The sequence below is a fragment of the Corvus kubaryi genome, unplaced genomic scaffold (genome assembly GCF_017639235.1).
Source record: "Corvus kubaryi isolate FWS band 111438036 unplaced genomic scaffold, C.kubaryi_AGA036_p1.0 134, whole genome shotgun sequence".
Classification (NCBI taxonomy): domain Eukaryota; kingdom Metazoa; phylum Chordata; class Aves; order Passeriformes; family Corvidae; genus Corvus; species Corvus kubaryi.
The window spans coordinates 8,321,656-8,344,379 of NW_024580668.1; the positions used below are offsets into that span (position 1 = coordinate 8,321,656).

The 22,724-nt window shown below is 46.0% G+C and overlaps 3 protein-coding genes across 4 annotated transcripts; 2 read left to right on the forward strand and 1 right to left on the reverse strand.

The window, feature by feature from the left end:
• Positions 1 to 5: 5 nt before the first annotated feature.
• Positions 6 to 2,439, forward strand: SNRPB (small nuclear ribonucleoprotein polypeptides B and B1). Its single transcript, XM_042049216.1, has 7 exons — positions 6 to 128; positions 220 to 371; positions 737 to 848; positions 1,100 to 1,252; positions 1,611 to 1,749; positions 1,912 to 2,037; positions 2,253 to 2,439. The coding sequence occupies exons 1-7, from the start codon at positions 126 to 128 to the stop codon at positions 2,288 to 2,290; spliced, it is 723 nt and encodes a 240-aa protein (XP_041905150.1). The 5' UTR covers positions 6 to 125; the 3' UTR covers positions 2,291 to 2,439.
• Positions 2,440 to 2,847: 408 nt separating this feature from the next.
• On the reverse strand, positions 2,848 to 9,248 carry DDX27 (DEAD-box helicase 27). 2 transcript variants are annotated; one of them, XM_042049244.1, is made up of 22 exons: positions 9,098 to 9,248; positions 8,878 to 9,012; positions 8,716 to 8,775; positions 8,298 to 8,448; positions 7,882 to 7,928; positions 7,638 to 7,724; positions 6,785 to 6,890; positions 6,528 to 6,701; positions 6,066 to 6,216; positions 5,817 to 5,916; positions 5,566 to 5,707; positions 5,338 to 5,491; positions 5,142 to 5,223; positions 4,889 to 5,066; positions 4,645 to 4,751; positions 4,364 to 4,469; positions 4,174 to 4,268; positions 3,947 to 4,073; positions 3,626 to 3,710; positions 3,357 to 3,431; positions 3,028 to 3,067; positions 2,848 to 2,945 (listed from the first exon to the last, which is right to left on the reverse strand). In XM_042049244.1, the coding sequence occupies exons 1-21, from the start codon at positions 9,191 to 9,193 to the stop codon at positions 3,052 to 3,054; spliced, it is 2,274 nt and encodes a 757-aa protein (XP_041905178.1). In that variant the 5' UTR covers positions 9,194 to 9,248; the 3' UTR covers positions 2,848 to 2,945; positions 3,028 to 3,051. The 2 variants fall into 2 exon arrangements, with proteins under 2 accessions (XP_041905178.1, XP_041905169.1); XM_042049235.1 differs by having other exon boundaries at positions 2,848 to 3,067.
• A 69-nt stretch (positions 9,249 to 9,317) lies between these two features.
• Positions 9,318 to 22,718, forward strand: ZNFX1 (zinc finger NFX1-type containing 1). Its single transcript, XM_042049225.1, has 13 exons — positions 9,318 to 9,776; positions 10,475 to 12,460; positions 13,256 to 13,387; positions 13,809 to 13,954; positions 14,153 to 14,296; positions 14,754 to 14,871; positions 15,110 to 15,345; positions 15,457 to 15,596; positions 15,920 to 16,074; positions 16,728 to 16,873; positions 17,230 to 17,340; positions 18,062 to 18,157; positions 20,233 to 22,718. The coding sequence occupies exons 1-13, from the start codon at positions 9,722 to 9,724 to the stop codon at positions 22,657 to 22,659; spliced, it is 5,892 nt and encodes a 1,963-aa protein (XP_041905159.1). The 5' UTR covers positions 9,318 to 9,721; the 3' UTR covers positions 22,660 to 22,718.
• Positions 22,719 to 22,724: the final 6 nt, after the last annotated feature.

Below are 22,724 nucleotides of genomic sequence, written 5' to 3' on the forward strand. Positions count from 1 at the left end.
GCGGAAATCGCCGCGGCCGCGCGTAGCAGCTTCCGCCGGGGCCGGCGGGGTGGAGGGAGCGAGGCAGCGCGGCGGGAGCAGCAGCAGTAGCGGCGGCGGCGGGGGGAGCACGGAAAGCCGCAACCATGGTGAGTCGGGCGGGTCCGTGGGGCGGGGGGCCCGCGGTGCAGTGAGCCCCGCTCCGGGCCGGCCCGCGGGTAACGCGGCGCTCTCTTGCAGACGGTGGGGAAGAGCAGCAAGATGCTGCAGCACATCGACTACCGCATGCGGTGCATCCTGCAGGATGGGCGCGTCTTCATCGGCACGTTCAAGGCCTTCGATAAGCACATGAACCTCATCCTCTGTGACTGCGACGAGTTCCGCAAGATCAAGTGAGCGGTGCGGGGTGCCCCCAGCCTGGCTCCCCAGCGAGGGGGGCCTCGGGGCGAGAGCCGGGACACCGATGGGGCATGGTGTGCTGCCGGCTCCCGCAGAAACAGTCATGGGTTTAGTCTCGTTTGTCAAATCCCCAAACTACCAAGGCTTAAGGGACCCTTTGTTTCAGTTCTTTTCTAATAACCAACATACGTGATGCTAGTTATAGCAGTTTAGATTTCTCTATGTACTTAGTTTGAGGCATATAAAAATGTACTCCTCTCTGGAGAAGCAGCCTAATCGTATATTTGTAAGCTCAAAGAGCAGCATTCATTCATTCATTCTGTTTTTTTCTTATGCTTCACAATGTTTTTTCTCACAGACCTAAAAATTCAAAACAGCCAGAGCGGGAAGAGAAACGAGTCCTTGGTCTTGTGTTGCTTCGAGGGGAAAACCTGGTGTCCATGACGGTTGAAGGACCACCTCCAAAAGATGTAAGAATGAGCACAGAGCTAAGGAAAAGGGGAAGGGAAATCTAATGAATTTTCTTCTTTTCAGGGGAATGCTACTGTTGTACTGTAGTAGACTTCCAGATGCTCTTGTGACTAGGTCCAACAAACTTCACTGCAGGAAGCTCTAATTCCTTTATGGGCTTGGACATTTAACTGGAGAAAGGACAGGTGTGGGCATCTCCAGGATATGAGGACTTGTGATAAATCTTTCTTTTGGGGGGCTCTGTTTTCAGACTGGAATTGCCCGGGTACCCCTTGCTGGAGCTGCTGGAGGACCTGGCGTTGGGAGGGCAGCAGGGAGGGGAGTACCAGCTGGTGCTCCCATGCCACAGGCTCCAGCAGGATTAGCTGGCCCTGTCAGAGGAGTGGGAGGACCATCCCAACAGGTGAGATACTGTGACCTATGTGGCTTTTATTTTTTGGCACCAGTGAGATGCGAGAAATTGGTGTAGTGGAAGAATTATAATCTTAGTTTCTGTTACCACAAAGTTTGAGCCTAGTAAGGCTTTTTTTGGGACTAGATCTCCCTAGGTACTGTCCTATATGACAGAAGAAGAGGCTTGAAAAGTGCAGATTCTCACATGTAATTCAAGTGGTATCCATTGATTTGTGTTATAGGTTGTAGCATTATTTAGTAAGTTAAGAGAAGACATGTAATTTTTTGAAGGGGAATTTCAATGTTATTTTTTAGTTATTATTATAAAGCAGGTGCTGTTTTCCTGAGCCCGTTTATTTTGTCTACAGGTGATGACACCCCAGGGTCGTGGAACAGTTGCAGCTGCTGCTGCAGCAGCCACTGCCAGCATAGCAGGAGCCCCAACTCAATACACACCAGGGCGTGGGGGTCCTCCCCCACCCATGAGCAGAGGAGCCCCTCCTCCAGGTAGGAATTACTTTGTAGAGCTCATGTTTTGTTGCAAAATTGGTGATAAAGTGGTAATTACCTGAGTCTGTTGAAAATCTGGTGTTATGGAAGATATCCTGATACCCAACTAGTGCTTGAATATTCAGCTGGATTTACGTGCTTGTTTTTCTCTGGCTTAAGGAATGATGGGACCTCCTCCAGGCATGAGACCACCAATGGGCCCACCCATGGGAATGCCACCTGGCCGAGGTGCTCCAATGGGAATGCCCCCCCCAGGCATGAGGCCACCACCCCCAGGAATGAGAGGTGAGCAGAGGTTATCCTAACTGCCTAGGAGCTCTAAGAAGCCATAATATAATGTTTGAAGGGTGATGCATTCAACTCTCTCCCAAGCTCTGCTAGTTGTCATAAATGCTTTGGTGCCAAAAAGGGGTGCTATGGCTACTTTGAGCATGGGGAAAATGTATTTTTTGTTTAGTCTTGCTGCTGCTTTTCTCTTCAACTCTTTCCTTTATTCCCAGGACCCCCTCCACCTGGCATGCGCCCCCCGAGGCCGTGAGAATTCTGTAATGTACCTCTGAACTGGGAGAAGACCAAGGAAGGGGATACTGAGCAGTACCACCTGTCTAACCTTTGTTATGTATATTTTATATCTACTGCTGGTAATGTCTGCCCTTTTTAATAAAGTTGGAAAACCTAGTATTTGGAGTCACTGTTGTGCTGGTCTGTTTATGTCAGGAGTGTAGGCATTACTTTTTAATTGGGTCATCCCAGAAAAGCAGGTTTGAAGAAAAATGCTTAATTTGTATGGACAGCTCAGAAATGAAGTTGGCCTGTGTTCCTTATTAAGGCATAACAATGAAATTGAGCAAGGCTGATGGGGAAAAAAAACCAGGTAGGGAGAGCAGAGATGGGAAAAAATTAAAGAAGCCATCTTTGTGACAGGTAGTTTGAACAACCTTTTTTTCCTATTACAGAAATAGGTTATGGACCACAAAAATCCTTTTCAGCTCTATTAATTATTTGAGATCACATAAGTATATGAACAAAGCATTGTCCAGTTTTTGCCAATGTATGTGCCACCTTTCAGTTGTTCCAGCTATCCATAAAACAGAGTAAAACCTCTTAAAAATAATCTTTTATTGCATGGGCTGCTACAGATGTTTTCAGTCTTCAACCAGGCATTGACAAACATCCCAAAGTTATTCCAGAATCTGAAGAAAAACTTCAATTTTACTGAAGTTATCTCCCTGCAGTACAAAAAACTGAGGGCCTGTACAGTGTGTCTGAAATTACCTGTTCGGTAATTGCCAACAGTTCTTACTTTCTCTTGTACCTGAAAGAGAAGATAATTGAAATGACATTCCATCAGCCCAGCTCTCAATGACAGATGAGGAACAGCACGGAGCATTTTCTAGGCAAAATGGTCTCCCAAGTAGGAGCCTAGGAATGTGCTGTTAAAGGCACTATCCTTGATTACCCCCTGCATCAGACCTGCCATAAGTGGGTACTGCAGAACCAACAAACCTTTTAGCAAAGGCCTTTAAACAAACACAAGAGGAGGAAGAAGAAGAAAGCAGAAAAAAAGCCCCAAAACTTGAACAAGAAAGTAAAGGGAACTATACCTGGACTTGGATTTGAAGTTTCCTCCTTTCCTGCGCTGGGCAATACCCAGGCGTTTTCGATCTTCAAATGATGGGCTTTTGAGAGAGAGGGGAGGGAGGAGAGGTCAGACAAGTCACAGAATTATAGCAGTAGGACACGTACTTCTCAAAAGAACCCTGCCCACTTTTTTTCCCCACTATCAGTCAAAGTATCCCTGAGGAAGTAGAGAGATGCAAGCAAATTCTCATCTACTACAGTCTGCACTAACGTAGACCTGCTAAGACCTTACCCGGCACGGTACTGCTTCAGAGCCTTCCTGCTCGTGTTGGTCAGCTCTTCGTCAAACACAGACAGTTTCTTCTTCTTCTTGGGACCTAACCAACAATAGTCAGAACATTTGTTGTAAATGGAAGGCCACAGCATCATCACAGTACTCTTGAACACAACAATTAGCCTAAGCATGAGGCAAATGACTGCAAACATAGACCCTTGGCCAGCACTTGTGGCCATTCCTTCAAAGATCAGTGCTGCCCTCTGTACAAACTAATTTAACTATTTCTAGCAAAGTAAGTGACATAAAGTAAGTTAGCTGTAAAACAAAAGTCTCTACCTGCTGGTGCTGCTGCTGGTTCCTCTTCTGGCAAGGCTCTGGCTCTCTTTGCTCGGCGATTCCTCTTTGCCAGCCGCTCAGCGTACATTTGAGATTTCAGGATTTCGAACTGTGATCTTTCCTCAGGCTGAAAGGTGTTAAAATACAAGTTTCAGTGATGTGAAGCTTTGCTAAGGGAAAACTATGATAGTCCACCCAGGGTCTCACTTGTCCACAAAGGAACTCACTGTCATTTGGGCTTTTTTCTGTGTGTCCTGTACAAATTTCTTCCTTTTCTTTTTCCCTCGTAATGCTAGGTCAAATTCCTGCAGGGCTTTAGCCACTGGAAAGAGAAACAGAATAAAGAACTTCTTAAAGCACAGAGCAGAGGCCAGCTGCAGCTATAGAATTTAACATGGCAACAGCGTCACGACTCACATTTCTCTTTCTTCCTCTCCTCACGGGTCTGGAACCAGCTCCGCTCCACACCCTCACTCCCAGTCTCTTTTTTTCCTGTCTCCAGCTGCTTCTTTGCCTTGTTGATCTGTGATAATTCAGGCAAGACGTGAGCTCATGGTGGCTAAAAAATACTCCTCTCTCAACAGTTCCCAAGCAGGAACTGAGAGATTCTTTTCCCTTTCTAAAGTAAGCAAGTTAAGTACACTTAGGGTGACCTCAGAATGGACTATATCACACCAGATATTTAAAAAATTGCTTACCTGGGCCTCTGACTGCTGCATCTCACGTTCCTCACGCTCCAAGCACAGAACTGCATAGATATCTTTCTCTAGATTCTCGATCTTCTCCCGAAATTTCAATATGACATCTGAAAACAATACCATGTGAACGTCAGAGGCAGCTCATGCAAAGTTCATCTTGTTTTTCAGCACCTTTTAGTGTCCCTCTGTACCATGATATTCCCTGTGTACTCTCTCCAGCTCTTTACCTTAGTGAAGCACATACCTTGGGGGAGGATTCTGGCTTTCACTGCTGTTTTAGCAGTCTTGACAATCTCCTTCAGCATCTTGCGCTCTTCCTCCCCCACAAGTGAAACTGAACGACCAGCCTTGCCTGCCCTGGCTGTCCGACCCACACGGTGGACATAGTGTTTGATGGTGTTAGGCATGGTAAAATTGATTACCTGTGACAGAAACAGTGTTAATAGGGAAACAACATTAAAGGCCTCATTAAAAAGCTCAGTATTTCAAATACTCACTGTTTTAACACCTTCAATATCAAGTCCACGTGCAGCCACATCTGTAGCTACCAGGATATCAATCTGCTCATCCTTAAAGCGCCTGAGCAGAGAAAGCAAATGCATTAGCAGTGAATGCAGCTATCTACTTCCGTCCTAAAACTTCCAGCTTGGAATTTCTTTTCAGGCTAGGCTTGCCAACTAAGCCTGCTAATACCTGAGTGATTCCAACCGCTGTGTCTGAGAGAGGTTCCCATGAAGCTCCCCAACCCGCAGGCCCATCAGTCCGAGCAGGATGTGCATGCGGTGAGCTTGCTTCTTGGTCTGGGTGAAAAGCATCACGTGATCTTGGAACGTTCGTGTCAGCAGAGCTGAAAGAAAGTCCTCTCAGAAGCCTGCTCCAAAGTCACTCACTGATTCCAGCTTGCCTCAGCTTATCACTGACCTGTTACAATGGCCTCCCGGTCCCCCTCCCGGTTGGGTCTGATCCGGATAAATTCCTGCCGCAGGAAAGGCGCAACATCTGTGTTGCTGTTCACAAAAATTCGGACAGGATTTTTCAGAGAAACGGAAGCCAAATCTTTCACCTACAAAAACAGGTTAAGAAAAAAGAAGTCCACATGATTTCTGGTAACAGACCTGACAAACTCCTATTCAACTTCCTGCCTCAATATGCTTCTCAGCAGCTTGTCTTACCTCCTCAGTCATTGTGGCAGAGAAAAGCATTGTCTGACGGTGGTGGGAACACAACCTGATTATTTCCTTCATCTGTTCCTCAAAGTATTCATCCAGCATCCTACACGGGAGAAAAACAGCAAGGTAAGGCAGCTTCACCTGGGCCTAGCCAAGAAACATTACATAAGGCTGGACAAGGACAGCCTGATAGCCTGGGGAAAGGAAGGTAGAAAACTGCCATGTTTTTCACTGCTGTCCTGCTTACCCTACCTGTCTGCTTCATCCAAAATCAGCACCTCAACACTGCTCAGGTGGAAAGAAGGGCAGTTGTGGAGATGATCAATCAGTCGCCCAGGAGTGGCAATAAGAATGTCTGGCCCCGAGCGCAGAGCAGCTTCCTGAGTCTTCACATCCAAGCCACCTGAAAGAGAGGGAACACAGACTGCTGATCCTCCGAGCACACTGCAGCAGAGTACATGGATGCATGTTAGCTGAGGAATGGGAAGCACCTCAGATTAAACAACATCCAAAACCAGAAATGACCCCATATTTTCTTTCTCAAAAACCAGTAAACAAGAACAGCACAACATTGGAAAGCAAGATTTTAAACCACAATATGTCTACTAGAAGCATAATAACCATACAGCCTCCAGTTTTACAACACAGAATTCCCAGTTCCATATAGTGGTTTACAGTGAGCTGTACAGTTCACATAAATTACTTAACACTCACCTACTGCCAGGCAAGTTGTGACACTGCTGAACTGTGCCAGCTGTTTTGTGACAGAGTGCACCTGAATACCCAGTTCTCGTGTTGGCACCAGAACCAGTACACGTGTTATTGGAGCTTGACGAGGTTTGTAAATCAGGCGCTCGAGGACAGGCAAGATGAAGGCAGCTGTTTTACCTGAAATAAAAAATTAAGAAGGGTTACCAATTATTGTGAATAGCTAATTCTCTGTTTCTAGAGCGCCCTGTTCAACCCCCTACCTGTCCCAGTGGCAGCACAAGCACAAATATCCTTTCCCAGAAGACCCACTGGGATACAAGCCTTCTGAATTGGGGTTGGTTGCTTGAAGCCAAGAGCTGTGATTGCCTACAAAGGAGAGAGAGCAATTAAACTCTGTCTCTGATATGGCCACACCACGAGTACTGTGTCCAGCTCCTGAGTACAAGAGACATGGACATACTGGAGAGAGACCAACAAAGGGCTATGAAGATTATGAAAGGCTTGGGAGCACCTCACATATGGGGAAAGGCTGACAGAGCTGGGACTGTTCAGCCTGGAGAAGGCTCAGGAGCAAACTTGTCAATGTCAATAAATACCTGATGGGAGGGTGGAAAGAGGATGGAGAGAGAGACAGATGCAATGGGCACAGACTGAAATACAGTAATATATGTGTTTAGGTTCCTTCTAAACACCAGGAACTGCTTTGTCACCTCAATGGTGACCAAGCACCAGCACAGGGGGCCCAGAGAGGTTGCAGTCTCCATTCTTGGAGATATTCAAAGCCATCTGGGCACATTCCTGGGCAGCAGCTCTAGGGGGCCCTGTTTGAGCAGGGGTTGGACAAGATGACCTCCAAGGTCCCTTACAATCTTAACCATGCTGTGACAAGTCCCACTCAAAATGGTGTCGATACATTCAATCTTTGACACAATCAAAGAACAGTTTCCATTAATCTGTAATAACAGCTCCTAAAGGACTATCGCACTAGCTTCCAGATTATTTCCTTGTCAGAGAGGTTGCAAAGCAAAGAGGAATTTGACTGTTCTAATTGGTGGTAGGGAGGCTGTTCAACATTTTTCAGAGTAACATGTAATAAATCAACCAGGTAAATACCTTTAGCAAAGGTCGTGAAAGATTCATGTCCTGGAATGACAAGTTATCATCATATTGAGAGGCATCTTCAAAAAAGCTCTCTGGTTCCTAGAAACAGGAATAACAACAAAACTGGAACAACACAAGCAGCAACACAACTTGTTATCAAAAGGCTCTGGGCTGGTTTTTGAGCTACCATTTGTTAACCAAAGCGAATTCCTCCACAAGAAATGCTGGAGAAATTTGACTAGTTTTTAACGCTTACCACTTCTCCCTTTTTTGATCTCCTCTTTTCCTTCACTTTGACCTTGTCTGCAGAGAAAGAGAAATGTGACGGGAATTAACAAGCACAGCTAAACCCATAACAAGATGCTGTGAACTGTCCTAACCTTGTAACCTCATTCTTTTTGCTCTCAACTGAGATATTGAGGGAGAAGCCTCAGAAACAAGTAGAGGCATGGAATGGAGTAAAACTGCCAAGTAAATATCCTTCTTCAGGGATGAGTTCTGTTATGGCTACCATTCAAAATAAGCTTGATTAAAATCAGAAGGAATGTTGCAGAAGGCAAACAAAATATAAAAGATTCTTGCCCACTCTCAGCAAGGCTTCACTACAGACTCTTCTCCAGTGAGCCAACACTATGTCAGGTTCTTGACCATCTCTGTGTGTACTGCTGATACCTGCTTTTGCGAAGATACTTTCATCATCCAGTGAATACTCAGACTCCACATCTTCTTCATCCCTACTGCAATCCTCACACTCCTTTTTGGTTTGATCATCTTCAGCCTCCGCATCTTCATCTTTCACTTTTGCTTGTTTAGCTTCCTTTTCCTAAAAAAAAATTATAAAAATGTTTTAAAAAGAAAGGATGAAAAAGAAACTTCAATCCTTCATGAGCCTGTGTTTATAATGAGCCCATTCACAAAACCATGATTTTGCATAACTTTAATAATTAATAATTCTGCAACCTTATCCATTCAGCAACACATCACATGTGGCAGCAAACCCAGCTGAAGTGATGAGCTGCAGCCAGAGCACTGTGGCTGACGGAATGGCCAAACACATACCAGTCTTTTCAGCAATGAGAAAGACCCTGACCTGGAGCTTCCTTTTCTGTCTCACTTTCTCAATCTTCTCATCCAGCGTCGTAGCTGCTTTCTAGGCAGAAAATCACAACAGGGAAGCTGTAAGAGGAGCCCAGGAGAACAGTGCGTGCTGTGGCCTCTGGCGCCGCAGCTCCATTCCGGCCTCAGGCCTCACCTTGCCGCGGAGCTGCCGCAGCGCCGCCGTCCAGGCGTCCTCCCCGCCGGCCTCCGCCTCCCCGAACACGAACTCGGCGCTGAAGACCCCGCCGGAGGGTCCCCGCCGCCTGGGGCCCGGCGGCCGGCGCAGCTCCTGCGGTAACACCCGTGAGCAAGGACCGCGGCCCGGCCCCGCCGCACCACCCCGACCCGCGGCTCCCGCGCCGGCCCGGCCCCACCTCCTCATCCTCGGAGTCGCCAGATTCGGAATCCACGGGCACCACGTCCCCCTCGGCGATGGTGCCCACCAGGCCGAGGCTCTCCAGCGTGGCCATGGCTGCGACCCGGAACCCCGCGGGACACGCGTGCGCTGGGCAGGGCCGGGGGCCGGGCCGGGGGCCGCGCCGAGCTGGGGGCCGGGCCCGGGTGGGTGGGCAGAGCCGCGGCTGCCCCCGCCCCGCAGTGCCGGGAAAGGTAACCGAAACCAGCCGTGCCAAGGCCGGATAGGTGGTGGCTGGGTGTGTTTCTCATCCTTTGCGCTTCCCTACTCCGCTTGCCCTTCCCGTGGAAGCCGGAGAGAGAAGGAGAAGCTGCCTTTCGGGGGCGCTGCCGGCCGGTGACGAGAGGCGGGGGCTCTGCCCACCGGGCGGGACTTGCGGGGAACTGGAAAGTGAAACTTTGCGGGGAACTGAAAGGGGAGGCACTGCTGGGTGTCGGGGCAGAGCCGGCGGCTCCCGGGCTGTGCGGGGAGCGCAGCGCAGCATCGCCCGTGTTCGGCGGCAGGAGCGCCACGGCCCCCAGCACCCAGAGCTGCCCTCGCCCCGGAGAGCTGGAACAGACCCGGAGCAATCCCCGGCCGGGCGATGGAAGGTCCTGGGCAGGAGCCTCACACCCGGCACCCCCGAGGTGGAGCGAGAGGTGAGGGTCCCACGGGGAATGCAGGGCAGGAGCGCTGGGGGTGGTGCTGGTACAGAGGGATCCGTTACTCCCCTGCCTGTGTACAGCGAAATTTTCTCTCAAGGCTGAGTTTCAACACTTCTTTATTTGCCCTTGGAGTCTATTTGGGGCCCTGATGCGGTGATGTGTTGCAGCAGCCTTTTGCTATTTGTTCCTGCTAGCAGAAAATGCTTCCCCGAGCGTCCTGTCGGGAGGCTGATAAAGACTGCGGGCTGTGCTTTCGGCTGCTCCGAGAGGCGGGACTTTGCCCAGAAGCTCCGTGTTTTCAGTGTGCTCTATACTGCCAGTGTGCTCTATACTGCCAAGTCAGCTGTGGCGTTCTCTGTCACCATTTCACTAATGACTCACTCTCGAGGAAATGCTGTCCTGTGCAGAAAACTATCTTTCACCTTCTTACTTCTGCTTTCAGTTCTGTGGAGAAAGGTTTTGTTTTTTGGTGTCTTTGTAGCTCAAGGGAACTCTAAGCATGGCACTCTCTTTTAGCAGTTAGAAAAAGGAGTACAATTGGAAAATCTGTGTGGAAATATAACATTTTTTAAAATTTGATGTCAAATTATCAAAATATGCTGACTATCAGGTCAATATGCTTGTTCATCTTTGTTGAGAGGCATGTTGATGTGGTTGATTTATAATTAACCATTTTCTTCTCTTTTTTTAAGGGTATGCACTTCATTTGGACACTGGAGGCAGAAAAAGAACAAATAAAGTACCAGGCCAGGCACCTCAGTTAGGGGAAAACCTCCAAGACAGTAATGATACTCTTCTACTTGGGCAAAGAGAAGAGAGATTTGGCCGTTGGGTTTTGAAGGCTCCTCAGTCAAGTAAGAATGAACCAAGAACCCAAGGTAAACAGGCCAACAGTGGAGCCACAGCTACTGAACAGGAGAACGAGGGAAGGACAATGAGGTATCAAGGTGGACAAACACATAAGAGGGGCAGAGGGCCCTGGAATGAGCAAGAAAATGCATTTAGGGGAAGGAGGTGTCAGCTTGGACAAGCCCGTGAGAAGACCAGAGGACCCTGGAATGAGCAAGAAAATGGAGGCAGGGGAAGGAGGTATCAAGGTGGACAAGCTCAGGGAGGAGCTAGAGGGGGAAGGCTGAGGAGTTTGTGGGAAAGTGAAGGTAGTAGAAGGAGGATGCAACCTCAGGAGAATCCTCATTTCTACCAGAATGCTACCCCAGGTGGTGCACACCATGCTGAGCAGCCTCGGCAAGCCAGAAGGATTGGCTATAAATTCCTTGAAAGTCTACTTGAGAAAGACCCCTCAAACGTTGTCGCCACACTTGCTTCCAGTTCTGGGTTGAAGGAACTTCTTTCCCAAACAACTATGAACCACAATTTCGTTCAGCTCATTTGCCAGGTGCTTCGAAAAGCATGCAGTTCCCAAATGGATAGACAGAGTGTCCAACACATTCTTGGAGTTGTGAAGGAGTCCAACTTTCTCAAGATCTGTCTGCCACAGTATGTGTCTGACATGGTGATAGAAGTAGTTCCTGCTGTACGTCATAAGTACCCCGAGCATATCAGCAACATAATTTTACTTCTTCAGCACCTGATAAGTACTTTCCCAGCCAGCTCTGTGCAGAAAGTTTCCATTCTCTTGACGCTCTTGCCAGCATCCATAAATGCCCTGAGAGTTTCTGGTGTGGACATCACAGAAGAGACAGAGAAGAATCTCAATAAAGTCCAGATGCTCATGCAGCATCTGCAGGAGAAGAGACGTGAAGGCACACTGAGGGCTGATAACTGTACATTTATGCAGCCTCAAGATGGGCAAGAAGAAAGCTATCATATCATGAGCATTTATCCAACATATGATGAGATACACGGTAATGAGAAACCTGTTCTACGTCCCAATTTTGTTTCTGGAAGATATGAAAGCACCAGCGTTTATCTTGACACCCACTTCCGACTTTTGAGAGAAGACTTTGTAAGGCCTTTAAGGGAAGGTATCATGGAGGTTTTGCACAGCCTCCAGGACAGAAATTTGAGAAAGAAAAAATTTGATGATATCAGGATCTATTTTGATGCACGGATTATTGCTCCACGTTGTGCCTCAACTGGTATTGTTTACAAGGTCCAGTTTGACACAAAACCATTGAGGTCTGTAAAATGGCAGAATTCTAAACGATTGCTATATGGATCCCTAGTCTGCATGTCCCAAGATCACTTTGAAACATTCCTTTTTGCCACTGTTTCTAATCGTAATGCTGAAGAACTTGTCAATGGAATTGTGGAGCTGTGTTTTGATGCAGAGAGCCAGGTGCTGCTGGCAGAGGTTCAACCCTCAGACTCTTTCCTCATGGTAGAGACAACTGCCTACTTTGAGGCCTATCGGCATGTGTTAGAAGGGTTGCAGAAAATGCAGGAAAAAGATATCCCTTTCCAGAAGTACATTGTGGAATGTGATGCACAGGTGAAGGAGCCGGCATACCTGACAGAGGATACTGCCTACAACCTTGCACCCTTGATGAAGACTTCATGTAAAGAGAAGTGCCCTGATAGCTTGAAAAGTGTCTACATTCTAGATCCCAATCAATGGCTTTCAATGGAAGCCTTGAGATTAGATGAGTCTCAGATGCAGGCATTGAATCTTGCACTCACCAAGGAGCTGGCTATTATCCAAGGACCTCCTGGCACTGGTGAGAAATATTTGCTTAAAGACTTTGTAACTTAAGAAGTTCTCATTGATTCCCCCAGCTAGGGAGATTAAGTTCAGAGAAAACCAGCTGTACTGTCTCCAAAGCTTTAGTCCTGTGGCTAATTGATGTTTGAGTGGCCCAGTTAGTGTGAGCTGTGGAGTCAGTTAATATTCTCAAATACCCACATCTGATCTTTGCCCACCTAGATCCATGTAGACACCAGCTGCACTGTTGGCAGTGCTTGTATATTGGGGTGAAGAAGTTTTCAATCATCTTTGAGAACATGGTTCCTCTTGCTGTGCAGTGCTCTCCTACTTGGCTTCATGGCATGTTAGAGCATTGGGAGCATTCAGCCATGAACCATTGTGTGAGTAAAGTATTACAAGATGAACTGTAATTGTTTGAAATGGTACCTGAACTCAACAAGCACCACTGCTTGCATTCCACTAGTATGTGGATGTTTCATGTGCAGCCAAATGCATCATGTATGATGCCAGTATCAGAGTGGGCTGGGGGATTCAGTGGGAGAGAAAACCCTGTGTCCAGGTCTGTTGTATTATCCAAAAACTAACATTCTTGCAGACCGTGGCCTTGCTCAACTACAGGCCAGAAAGTCAGTGTCACGCTACTTTGTCTACATTTTGTAAGCTAGTTATCCCTGGGGTCAGTTCCCTTGGTACAGACCAGATTGGCAGCCTGGAAAGAAGTCTTGTATCTTGTTTTTGATGAATTCTATGTTTCAAGGCACTCATAGAGGGTGGATTAGCCTTTTCTGATTTTGAGCTTGTTTTGCAGGGAAGACTTACGTGGGTTTGAAGATTGTTCAGGCTCTCTTAACTAATGAGCACGTGTGGCAAAGCGCTTACCAGAAGCGTCCCATCCTTATAGTCTGCTACACTAACCATGCACTGGATCAGTTCTTGGAAGGTAAGAGTACCTGCGAGCTGGATGGTTTGGGTTGGAAGGACCTTAAAGATCATCTAGTTCCAACTTACCTGCCATAGACAGGGGCACCTTCCACTAACCAGGTTGCTCCAAGCTTTGTCTTGCCTGGCCTTGAACACTTCAAGGGATAATGCATCCACAAATTCTCTGGGCAACCTGTTATTAGGACCTGTAATTAAAAACTATACTATAACTCTTAGTCTGCTCATCGTATGGCATGATAACCTGCATTTTGGTTTGAATATTTCTAGTGACTCTAGCCCCATTGATATAGATTTAAAAAACTTCACTCAGAGCAAACCATTGTAGGATATGCAGTCAAAGGGTGTTTCTCCTACCTCTTGTTATACTGCTGAAAACTGAGCTTGGCCTTTTATTTCTAATATTTCTCTTTCATTCACAGGAATACTCTCATTTCAAAAAGATGGGATAGTGCGTATTGGGGGCAGGAGTAGCAGTACAGTCCTGCACAAATTCACCTTGAAGGAGCTGAGGAAGCTTATCTACAGATTCGACTTCCCAGATTACCTCCCCAGAGACTATGAAAATGTATGTGCAGATCTCCCTGGAGATGCTGGGACTGGGTTGCCTGTGCGTTGGAGGAGATAATAAACCTCCCACACACCTGGCCTTCCACCTTGTTTTATGCTGAATTTGGCCTCTTAATTCTTGTGTCCGTTTTTTGTTCTGCTGTTAGTGAACTTTGTTTCTCTGTGACACTGCCTCCCTTCTCTTTGTTACGAGTAGATAATGAGTGAGATGAAAGAGATTGAGCAGAAGCTGCTTGAAGGAGCGAAGCGGTTGGAGTACACGACCTACGCAGTTCTGCCTGAGGACTACTTGAAACCGCACATGGCGCCCCAGCACTGGGCCAGCCTGGTAACGGCTCTGGTAAGAGAGGTCTCTTTCTTCTAAGTCAAGCAGTCCCGATGCATGCTTACTATCCTTTCTGCTAATGGGTCTGAGGTTCCCCCAGCACACATCTTTTTAGCATCAATAGCATCATTTGGTTACTGGGCAAGTAAGGGAGTGAACAGGAAGCTGTGCCAAATGACAGTAGTCTAGACAGGCGGGGCAAGCAGGGGCTTTGAATGTTGCTCCTTTAAACTGCAGAGATTCTAAGTGATCTTTAGTAGCATAAAAATGCAAGTACCCAAATGAAAGCTTCTTAAATGGAAGGGGAGGAAGGGTGCCCTTTCTGAAGATCAGGGCTGTTTCGACTTTCTGGCTCTGGAGGGTCTCTTGGGGAGACTTGTCCTTGTTGCCGCTACTGTAAGGTGCTGCTTTGGCATCATCCTAAGACTCTGAAGTGCAATAGGCCTGGCTGATTTGACTTTCCCTGTATTAGGAGGACACTGAGTTATACCACATTGGTTCACGACACTCATTGATTCTGGAGTGGCTGGGACTTGGTGTATCTGCTGTCATCCAGAATGCTGAAGAGGATATATGGGATGAAAATCCAGGTAAAACAAAAAAAACAAACACTGAAAAGACACCCACCCCACATGCATACTCTGAGTGTGTTTACCTAGGCAGTGTATGTGTGCCAGAAAAGAGACACTGCTACTTAACAAGCACAGAATGATGTGTGATACTGTGAGGGAGTGGAAAGAAGATTAACCCTAATGTCCACATAGTGATCTGACTGCTGCACTGATGGAGTGGCTGTGGCTTACTGCATGTGACTGGTGACTCTCACAGGTGGTCAGCAGGAAAGAGAGGGAGAGGGGGAAGATGAAGCAGAAGAGGAGCTTTTGGAGATCCCAGAGATGGCTGACCTGATTGAAGCTGAGAGAGTGATTGAGGATGAAAAGACAGCAAGCCCTTGGAGAAGGAAGGAGGAAGATGACAGAGCTGTTCATGGACTAGCCAGTGCCATGTTGGCTATGAACCTGGACCAGGAAGAAGGAACACTGCATGAGACCATGCAGTGGGAGGTAACTGCATGCATTAGCGTGACTATGTAAAGAATAACATGGGGATGCTAATACAAAAGAATCTTTGTGCTGTAACTGCTTATTGGGGAGCTTTTTTTTTTTTTTATGCAGGTAACTCCTGGTCAGAGGAGGAAAATTAAGCAGAAGATAAAGGTTGAGCTCCGTAAAACAAACACAATGACAGAGTTAGAGGCCAATGCTATTCAGGATGTGTGGCAACTTGACCTGAGCTCCCGCTGGAGGCTTTACAGGTGACAAAGCTATTTTGCAGGGCCTGTCAGGCAAGTGTTTCCTAGGATTGTTCCAGTTTGCAAACTGTGTCAAGCCATCATGTTTCTGCCTGTATCTGTTCAGCTCCTTGTTTGAACATGCTTGTTCTTACCTTCCTTGTACTGCATGGGAAGCAATGTCATCCCCTGCACTTGTACATGTACATTGTACATGTAAGTACAGATGGTAATAATCTGTATAATAATCAAAAGACACGGGGGAAGTTTTGAACTGAATCCAGTCAGAACTTGTGGATCACCATACTGTTTTCCTGCAGTGTGTGATAATGGCACTTTCTTCCCAGGCTTTGGCTGACGACTTACCAGGGTTTTATTCGAGAGGACATTCTGGAGCATGAACAGCAGTATCAGGCAGCAGCAGAAAGACTGAAAGAACTGAAGCTGGAGCAAGATCTCTGCATTCTTAATGAGGCCAGAATTGTGGGGATGACAACTACAGGTGCGGAGGAGTTGGGAAGCAAACCAGTATTGTATTGCTTTAAAGAATGTTTTTGCTGAAAGATTACTATCACGTGCTGCTTCACAGCCTGGGCCAGGCTCTGCATTAGTCTGGAGGCTTTTTAATCTCTGACTCCCTTTGCAAACAGGGCTGTTGTGAGAATTGTTAATTAGTGGCGTGAGCAGCTTCTGTGCCCTTTTGCACTTCCCCCATCCCAAGCAGCATTCTTCTAACAGACCTGCACCACTTGTGCCTTAGTAAGGCACAGCTAACATCTATTGCTGTTCCTACAGCACCTTCTGGAGATGGTAGTGTCAAGGTCATTGTGTCATTTCCCTTTGGAGAGAAAATTTAGGCTTATTTATGTGTGTAGAACAATGTATTGAGTGTATATTTTGTCTGAAGAGAGCATTGACAAAGGACCAAGGCAGGCATAAGACTAATCCCTACCTGCCTTTCTTAACAACTCTTCATATAGAAGCCACCCCTGGTATAGTGCTGTTTTAAAATTCAAAAAGCTGAATGTTGAAATGGGGAATCTTAGGAAGAATTCCAGTCTCTTCTGAGACAGAGCCTACTCCTCTCTGTGAAAACTCTTGTCTTATTGCTTGAATGTAGTTATATCCTAAGGCTTATCTTCTGTCCTTGCTCAGGTGCTGCCAAGTACCGACGGATCTTGCAGTACGTAAGGCCACAAATTGTCATTGTAGAAGAGGCAGCAGAGGTGCTTGAGGCTCACACCATTACTACTCTGAGTAAAGATTGCCAGCACCTCATCCTCATTGGAGATCACCAGCAGGTAACTTTCATTACTAACGTCTCTATCTGCTGTGCTAATGAACAAGAACCGTATAACCAAACACCATGTGGGAAAATTGCCAAAGCTTTTTTCTCCCCAGCTTCCACAGATACCACAGGTCCTATCTCCTGTAGTTTTAGAGTACAGCTCCTGTGGGACTGGTGTTCTAGTTTAACTGATACTATTTTACATGTGCTTTGATTGTGACTGTATCTAGCTTTGATATTTAGCACTTTTGCAAGAATCCAGTCTCTGGTCTTTCAGTGGGGGACCAGTCACAGAAGATGGGAGTGAAAAATCCTACTAACACATAGGAAAAATGCTAAAACATGGACCTCCTATCCCTTGTCTTTCAGTTGCAGCCTAGTGCAAATGTATATGACCTGGCCAAGAACTTCAACCTTGAAGTCTCTCTCTTTGAACGTCTGATCAAAGTGGATTTCCCCTTTGTCTGTCTGAAGTACCAAGTAAGGAAGAGCTATAAAAAACTCCATGGCATTTGTATTTAGGTTGTTTTAAGCTTGCAATACACTTAAGTTTATATTTCTACTGTAAGAGCAGCCTAAAAGAAAAGAATATACTATCTAACTTCTGAGAAGAGTGGTAGGAGCTGTCAAACTGACACAGACAGACTTCCAGTGTATTTTCAGTTATTTAGTGATATTGTCCACAGCACTGTGGTTCTCATGTTTTCGTGTGAGGAACATGGTTTATTGTGGCAACTGAAGCTTCCAGAACTTTGCAGAGTGAGACAGCACAATTCTTCTCAGGCTGCTTCCTGCTAAATTGCTATAATCCTCTATCTTGGTGCCCGGTGAAGTTAATTCTACCACCGGCAGTCCTGTATTAAAGGCACCTGGAAGAGCTCATTTAGTAGTTAGGGTGAAGTGCTGGCTTTTGTTATCTATAAGTGTGCTTAGATTTGCACCGAAACCAGCATTCTTGTACAACAACCTTACCAAGTGATTTTCTCGAAGATACTCTGCTACTACCACTCCTGTAGTTGGTGGTGGTGTCAGCAATGGGGTTGGGGAGAGCAGGGATTGGGAAGTACTCCCTTCTTATCTCTTACTGAAAAGTCATCCTTGTCTTGTATTCAGCCACAGTCTGTACAGTGGAGCAACAGAATATTGACAGGGAAATATGGTGTTCCTTCCTCAAGACTGATAAAACTATTTTGTGTTTCAGCACCGCATGCGCCCTGAAATTGCCCAGCTTATCAGTCCTCATATATACCAAAAACTGGAGAACCATCCTTCTGTCTTGGAATATGAGAATATAAAAGTAAGTTCTGCTTTTGTCCCCTGTTACTGGCTAAATGAGTTTCTGTAAAATACAGTGTTCAAGGATTTCAAACTCTTAGGTCAAATTCAGTTATTGAAATTTATACCTGAATCAAGGAATTATGTGATATAGAATTAGGCAAGCAATCTGTAGTTCTTCTGGCATTGGTGATGGTGGACACTGGAAATGGATCCAATACCAATGACTTTAAAAGAACGGTAAGAAATGGAAGGAGGAACAAACGAATTGTAGGAGTTTGAAAGCTAGGAAGAAATCTTAAATGAAAGACTTAAAGCATAACATGTGAAACTCCAACATAAGATAGGTGACTGAATTACTGGAACCATTTTTCCTTGGGTTCTCTGTTTGGGCATTTTGCCAATAAACAACATATGCAAAGAAAATCTATGCAGCTTACAAGTATAAAGTAATCACTTATTATCTAACATGCACAATAAACTGCCAGAATTTAGTAAGTTAGTAGAATGCTTGCCTTGGGTATCAGTCAGAAGCATCAGTCTTTGCTTCTTCCTTAATGGTACTGAGTTTCCATCTTAACACTCACTCCCTCTTTTCTGATTTGTATTTCCTCATCCTAATCAGGACTTCATGTATCGCTCTGTTGGTGCTTTTCTTGCACCTTTGAACTATTAACAATCATCTCTCTGTCTGTCATTTTCCATTGCATATCTTGCATAGTCCTTTTCTGCAGACTCGCTCACAGCTCTCTGTCACAACTGAACTGTTTTCCCAGAAGTCTGAGCCAAGGTTACACTTTTACAGTGATGGCCTTGGATCTCTGAAACACAAGCCACTGAATACCTGGGAGAAAGACTGGAGGCAGTTACAGAAATAGGATTACAGTAGCCTAGCCTATGTAAATCTGTCTTCATAAAAAACCAGTACTAATTAGTTAAAAGTTCTTTAACTGGATGAGGTAAGCATACTGAAAACCATAGCAGAATGCTGCAGTTAGACAAGAGAAAATTAATAGTGAAGATTTAATTATTAGAATAAGCTATCTGAAAAAGTGGCAGGTCCTTTTTGGTATCTTGAAATCCAGATCAAGTCTTTGTAGAAGATGATTTAGTTAAATAAATTAGAAACCCAAATAAACCCCCTCCAAATTCCAACCAACCAAAACCCCAACAAACAAGAAAAATACCACCCAAAACACACAACGACTTGGGAGACCACCAGATTTTACCCCATTTCTCCTACAAGAATCTATTCTAGAGAACCTTGTGGTTCCATCTGGCCTTAAAACAAACTTGAGATACTAAAAGGCATCAAAATTTAATCTTCCCAGCTAGTGTAATAACCAACGTAGGTTCTACTCCACTGGACCCTATGCCACCATGGACACCTTGGAAAACCAGAGATCTGTGTTTGATCTACAAAACTTGTTCTTTCCTGTTAACATCAGTCTCTGGGTTTTGGCAGGCAGAACAATAATTTCTTATGGGTAGAATAATTCCAGTTAATAGGCAAAAAAAAAAAAAAGAGTCCCTGCTAACTCAAGACAAATAGAATTTTGAACAGGTGAGCAGTCACCATGAGCTGGTAAGTGACTACTGGAGTCATAGCATTCCTATTTTTTTCTGGTGAAAAAGAAATCTTCCTCGCTGCTTTGTTTTAATTGCAGCAACAGAGGAGGCATGTCTTAGGCAAGTGCTAAGCCCTGTGCACTGGTAACTTAATATCTTTTTCCCACAAGGCCAAAACAAAAAATTGTTCACACTATGAATATGCTTTGAGAAATGTTACTAACACTTCATGTTCTCTTTTGTATAACCTGGAAAGGTACAATAGAAACATCTCTGGAAAGATAGGGAATAAAATCACCCACAGGAACTGATTTCATATTAGGATACTGAAATGTTACCAATAATCTGAAATGGGAATTTGATTAATAACCTATGGAAATTTAAGAGGAAGTCACCTAAGTACACAGTAACTGCATACTGTAGTCATCTGTTTAAAAGTCTTCCTGTGAATGGATAATCAGAGGCATAGAAACAGGCTGGGCAACAGAAACTAGAATTCTCTTTCTGACATCCTTCCTCTTGTTTCAGGGCGTCTCAACCAACATCTTCTTTGTGGAACATAAGGTTCCTGAGCAAGAGATCCAGGAAGGGAAAAGCCACCAGAACCCACATGAGGCCCACTTTGTAGTGGAACTGTGCAAATACTTCTTGTGTCAGGGCTATGAACCTTCTCAGATCACCATTCTCACTACTTACACTGGCCAGCTCTTCTGTCTGCGTAAGCTCATGCCAGTGAAGATCTTTGAAGGTGTGAAGGTTCATGTAGTAGATAAGTACCAGGGAGAGGAGAATGATATTATTCTGCTGTCACTGGTGCGGAGCAACAAAGAGGAGAGACCTGGCTTCTTGCAGATCCCTAATCGGATATGTGTGGCACTATCCAGAGCTAGGAAAGGGCTCTATTGTATTGGAAACATGAGAATGCTTGGCAAGGTTCCTCTCTGGAACAAGATCATTCAAACCCTTGGGGAGAATGGTCACATTGGCCAGTCATTGGAGCTTTGCTGTCAAAACCACCCTGAAACCAAGACACAGGTATCTACAGGTGAAGACTTCAACAGAGTCCCGGAGGGAGGCTGTAGCCGTCCCTGTGAGTTTAGGTTGAGTTGTGGACATGTTTGCACAAGGGCATGTCACCCCTATGACCCGGAGCACAAAGAGTACCAGTGCCTGAAGCCTTGTCAAAAGGTGCTTTGTGCAGATGGGCACCGCTGCCCAAAGTCATGTTATGAGCCTTGTGACAAATGTATGGTGAAGGTAAAGAAAACTATTTCTAAGTGTGGCCACACGCAGATGGTGCCATGCCATATGCCAGAGAGGGAATTTAAGTGCCTAGAACCTTGCCAGAAGAAATTAAACTGTGGACACACATGCAGGAATTCCTGCGGGCAGAAATGCACAGTGTCATGTACTGAACAGGTTACAGCCAGACTGAAATGTGGCCACAAGCAGAAAGTTGCATGCTGGATCACTACGATGGGACAGGAAGAGGCTGTGAAATGTGAGAGTAAGTGTTCTGTCACACTGGCATGTGGTCATGTATGTTCAGGTTCCTGTCATACTTGCTTTGGAGGAAGATTTCATAAGGCATGTAACAGCCCATGCACGCGTGTCTTGATCTGCTCCCACAAGTGTCAAGAGCCTTGTACTACAGAATGTCCTCCTTGTCAGAAGGCATGTCAGAACTATTGTATTCACAGTAAGTGCAAAAAGAAATGTTGGGAAAGCTGTGTTCCTTGTGCTGAGCCATGTGAGTGGCAGTGCCAGCACTACCAGTGTACCAACCTTTGCTCCGAGCCATGCAACAGGCCTCGCTGCAACATTCCCTGTGCTAAGATACTGCCTTGTGGTCATCCCTGTGTTGGACTGTGTGGAGAGCCCTGCCCAAAGAAGTGCCTTGTTTGCGACCACGAGGAACTCACTCAGATATTTTTTGGCTTTGAGGATGACCCAGATGCTCGATTTGTACAGCTTGAAGACTGTGGCCATGTCTTTGAGTCACAAGGCCTTGACCATTATATGGATGAAGATGATGATGTCGTCAAGCTGAAGGTATGCCCTATGTGTCAGACACCCATCAGAAAAAATTTGAGATATGGCACCAGTGTGAAAAGGCAGGTGGAGGAGATAGAACGGGTGAAACAGAACATCCAAGGCCCAGCACAGGAAATTGAGTCTAACAGACAGAGACTGCGGGCTGCGCTGATGCAGAATGGTGTTCTGAGGAGTAATCTATACTCTAAGTACACCATGTTGGAAGATAAACTAAAAGCTTCTGTTCTCTCCACAAAGTGTATCGGACTAATTGAGAACCTGCTTAATTTCTACAAACGTGTAGCAGACCTAACTCATTCTATGAACAAAATTGATGAGACTGAAAGGAAGGGGCTGAAAAAGAGGCTGGATGAAGTCCAAGAATGGCTGGATAAGCAACGCATCGGTTTTACAGAACAGGAGCTTGCTGACCTGCAGTCTGAGATCCAGAGACTGACTTATTTGCTGAGCCTCTTGGCAAGATGCAAAGCAAGTAGGACGATACCCGCAGGCATTGCAGTAGAGATTTACCGTGCACGTGAGATCCTGGAAGGGACAAAGAAATTCACAGAGAAGGATGAGGCTGCAGTGAAGGCTCACCTGAAGAAGATTGAAGCTGGCTTGCCCGTGTCAGGACTGGGGATTTCTGAAGCTGAGCGGGTGCAGATTGTCAGTGCTGTTGGCTGTCCTCGTGGCCACTGGTTCAAGTGCAAAAATGGACATATCTATGTAATTGGGGAATGTGGGGGGGCAATGGAGAGGAGTACCTGCCCTGAATGCCATGAAGTCATCGGCGGCACGAACCACACTCTGGAGAGCAGCAACAGCCTGGCCTCGGAGATGGATGGGGCAACCCATGCGGCCTGGTCCGATATAGCCAACAACATGCTCAACTTCGAGGACCTCCGCCGGCTGGTGTAGAGGAGTGTGAGCATCGCTTCTTACCACAGAGACGCACACAGGGGCACAGCCCCACTGCTTTCCCC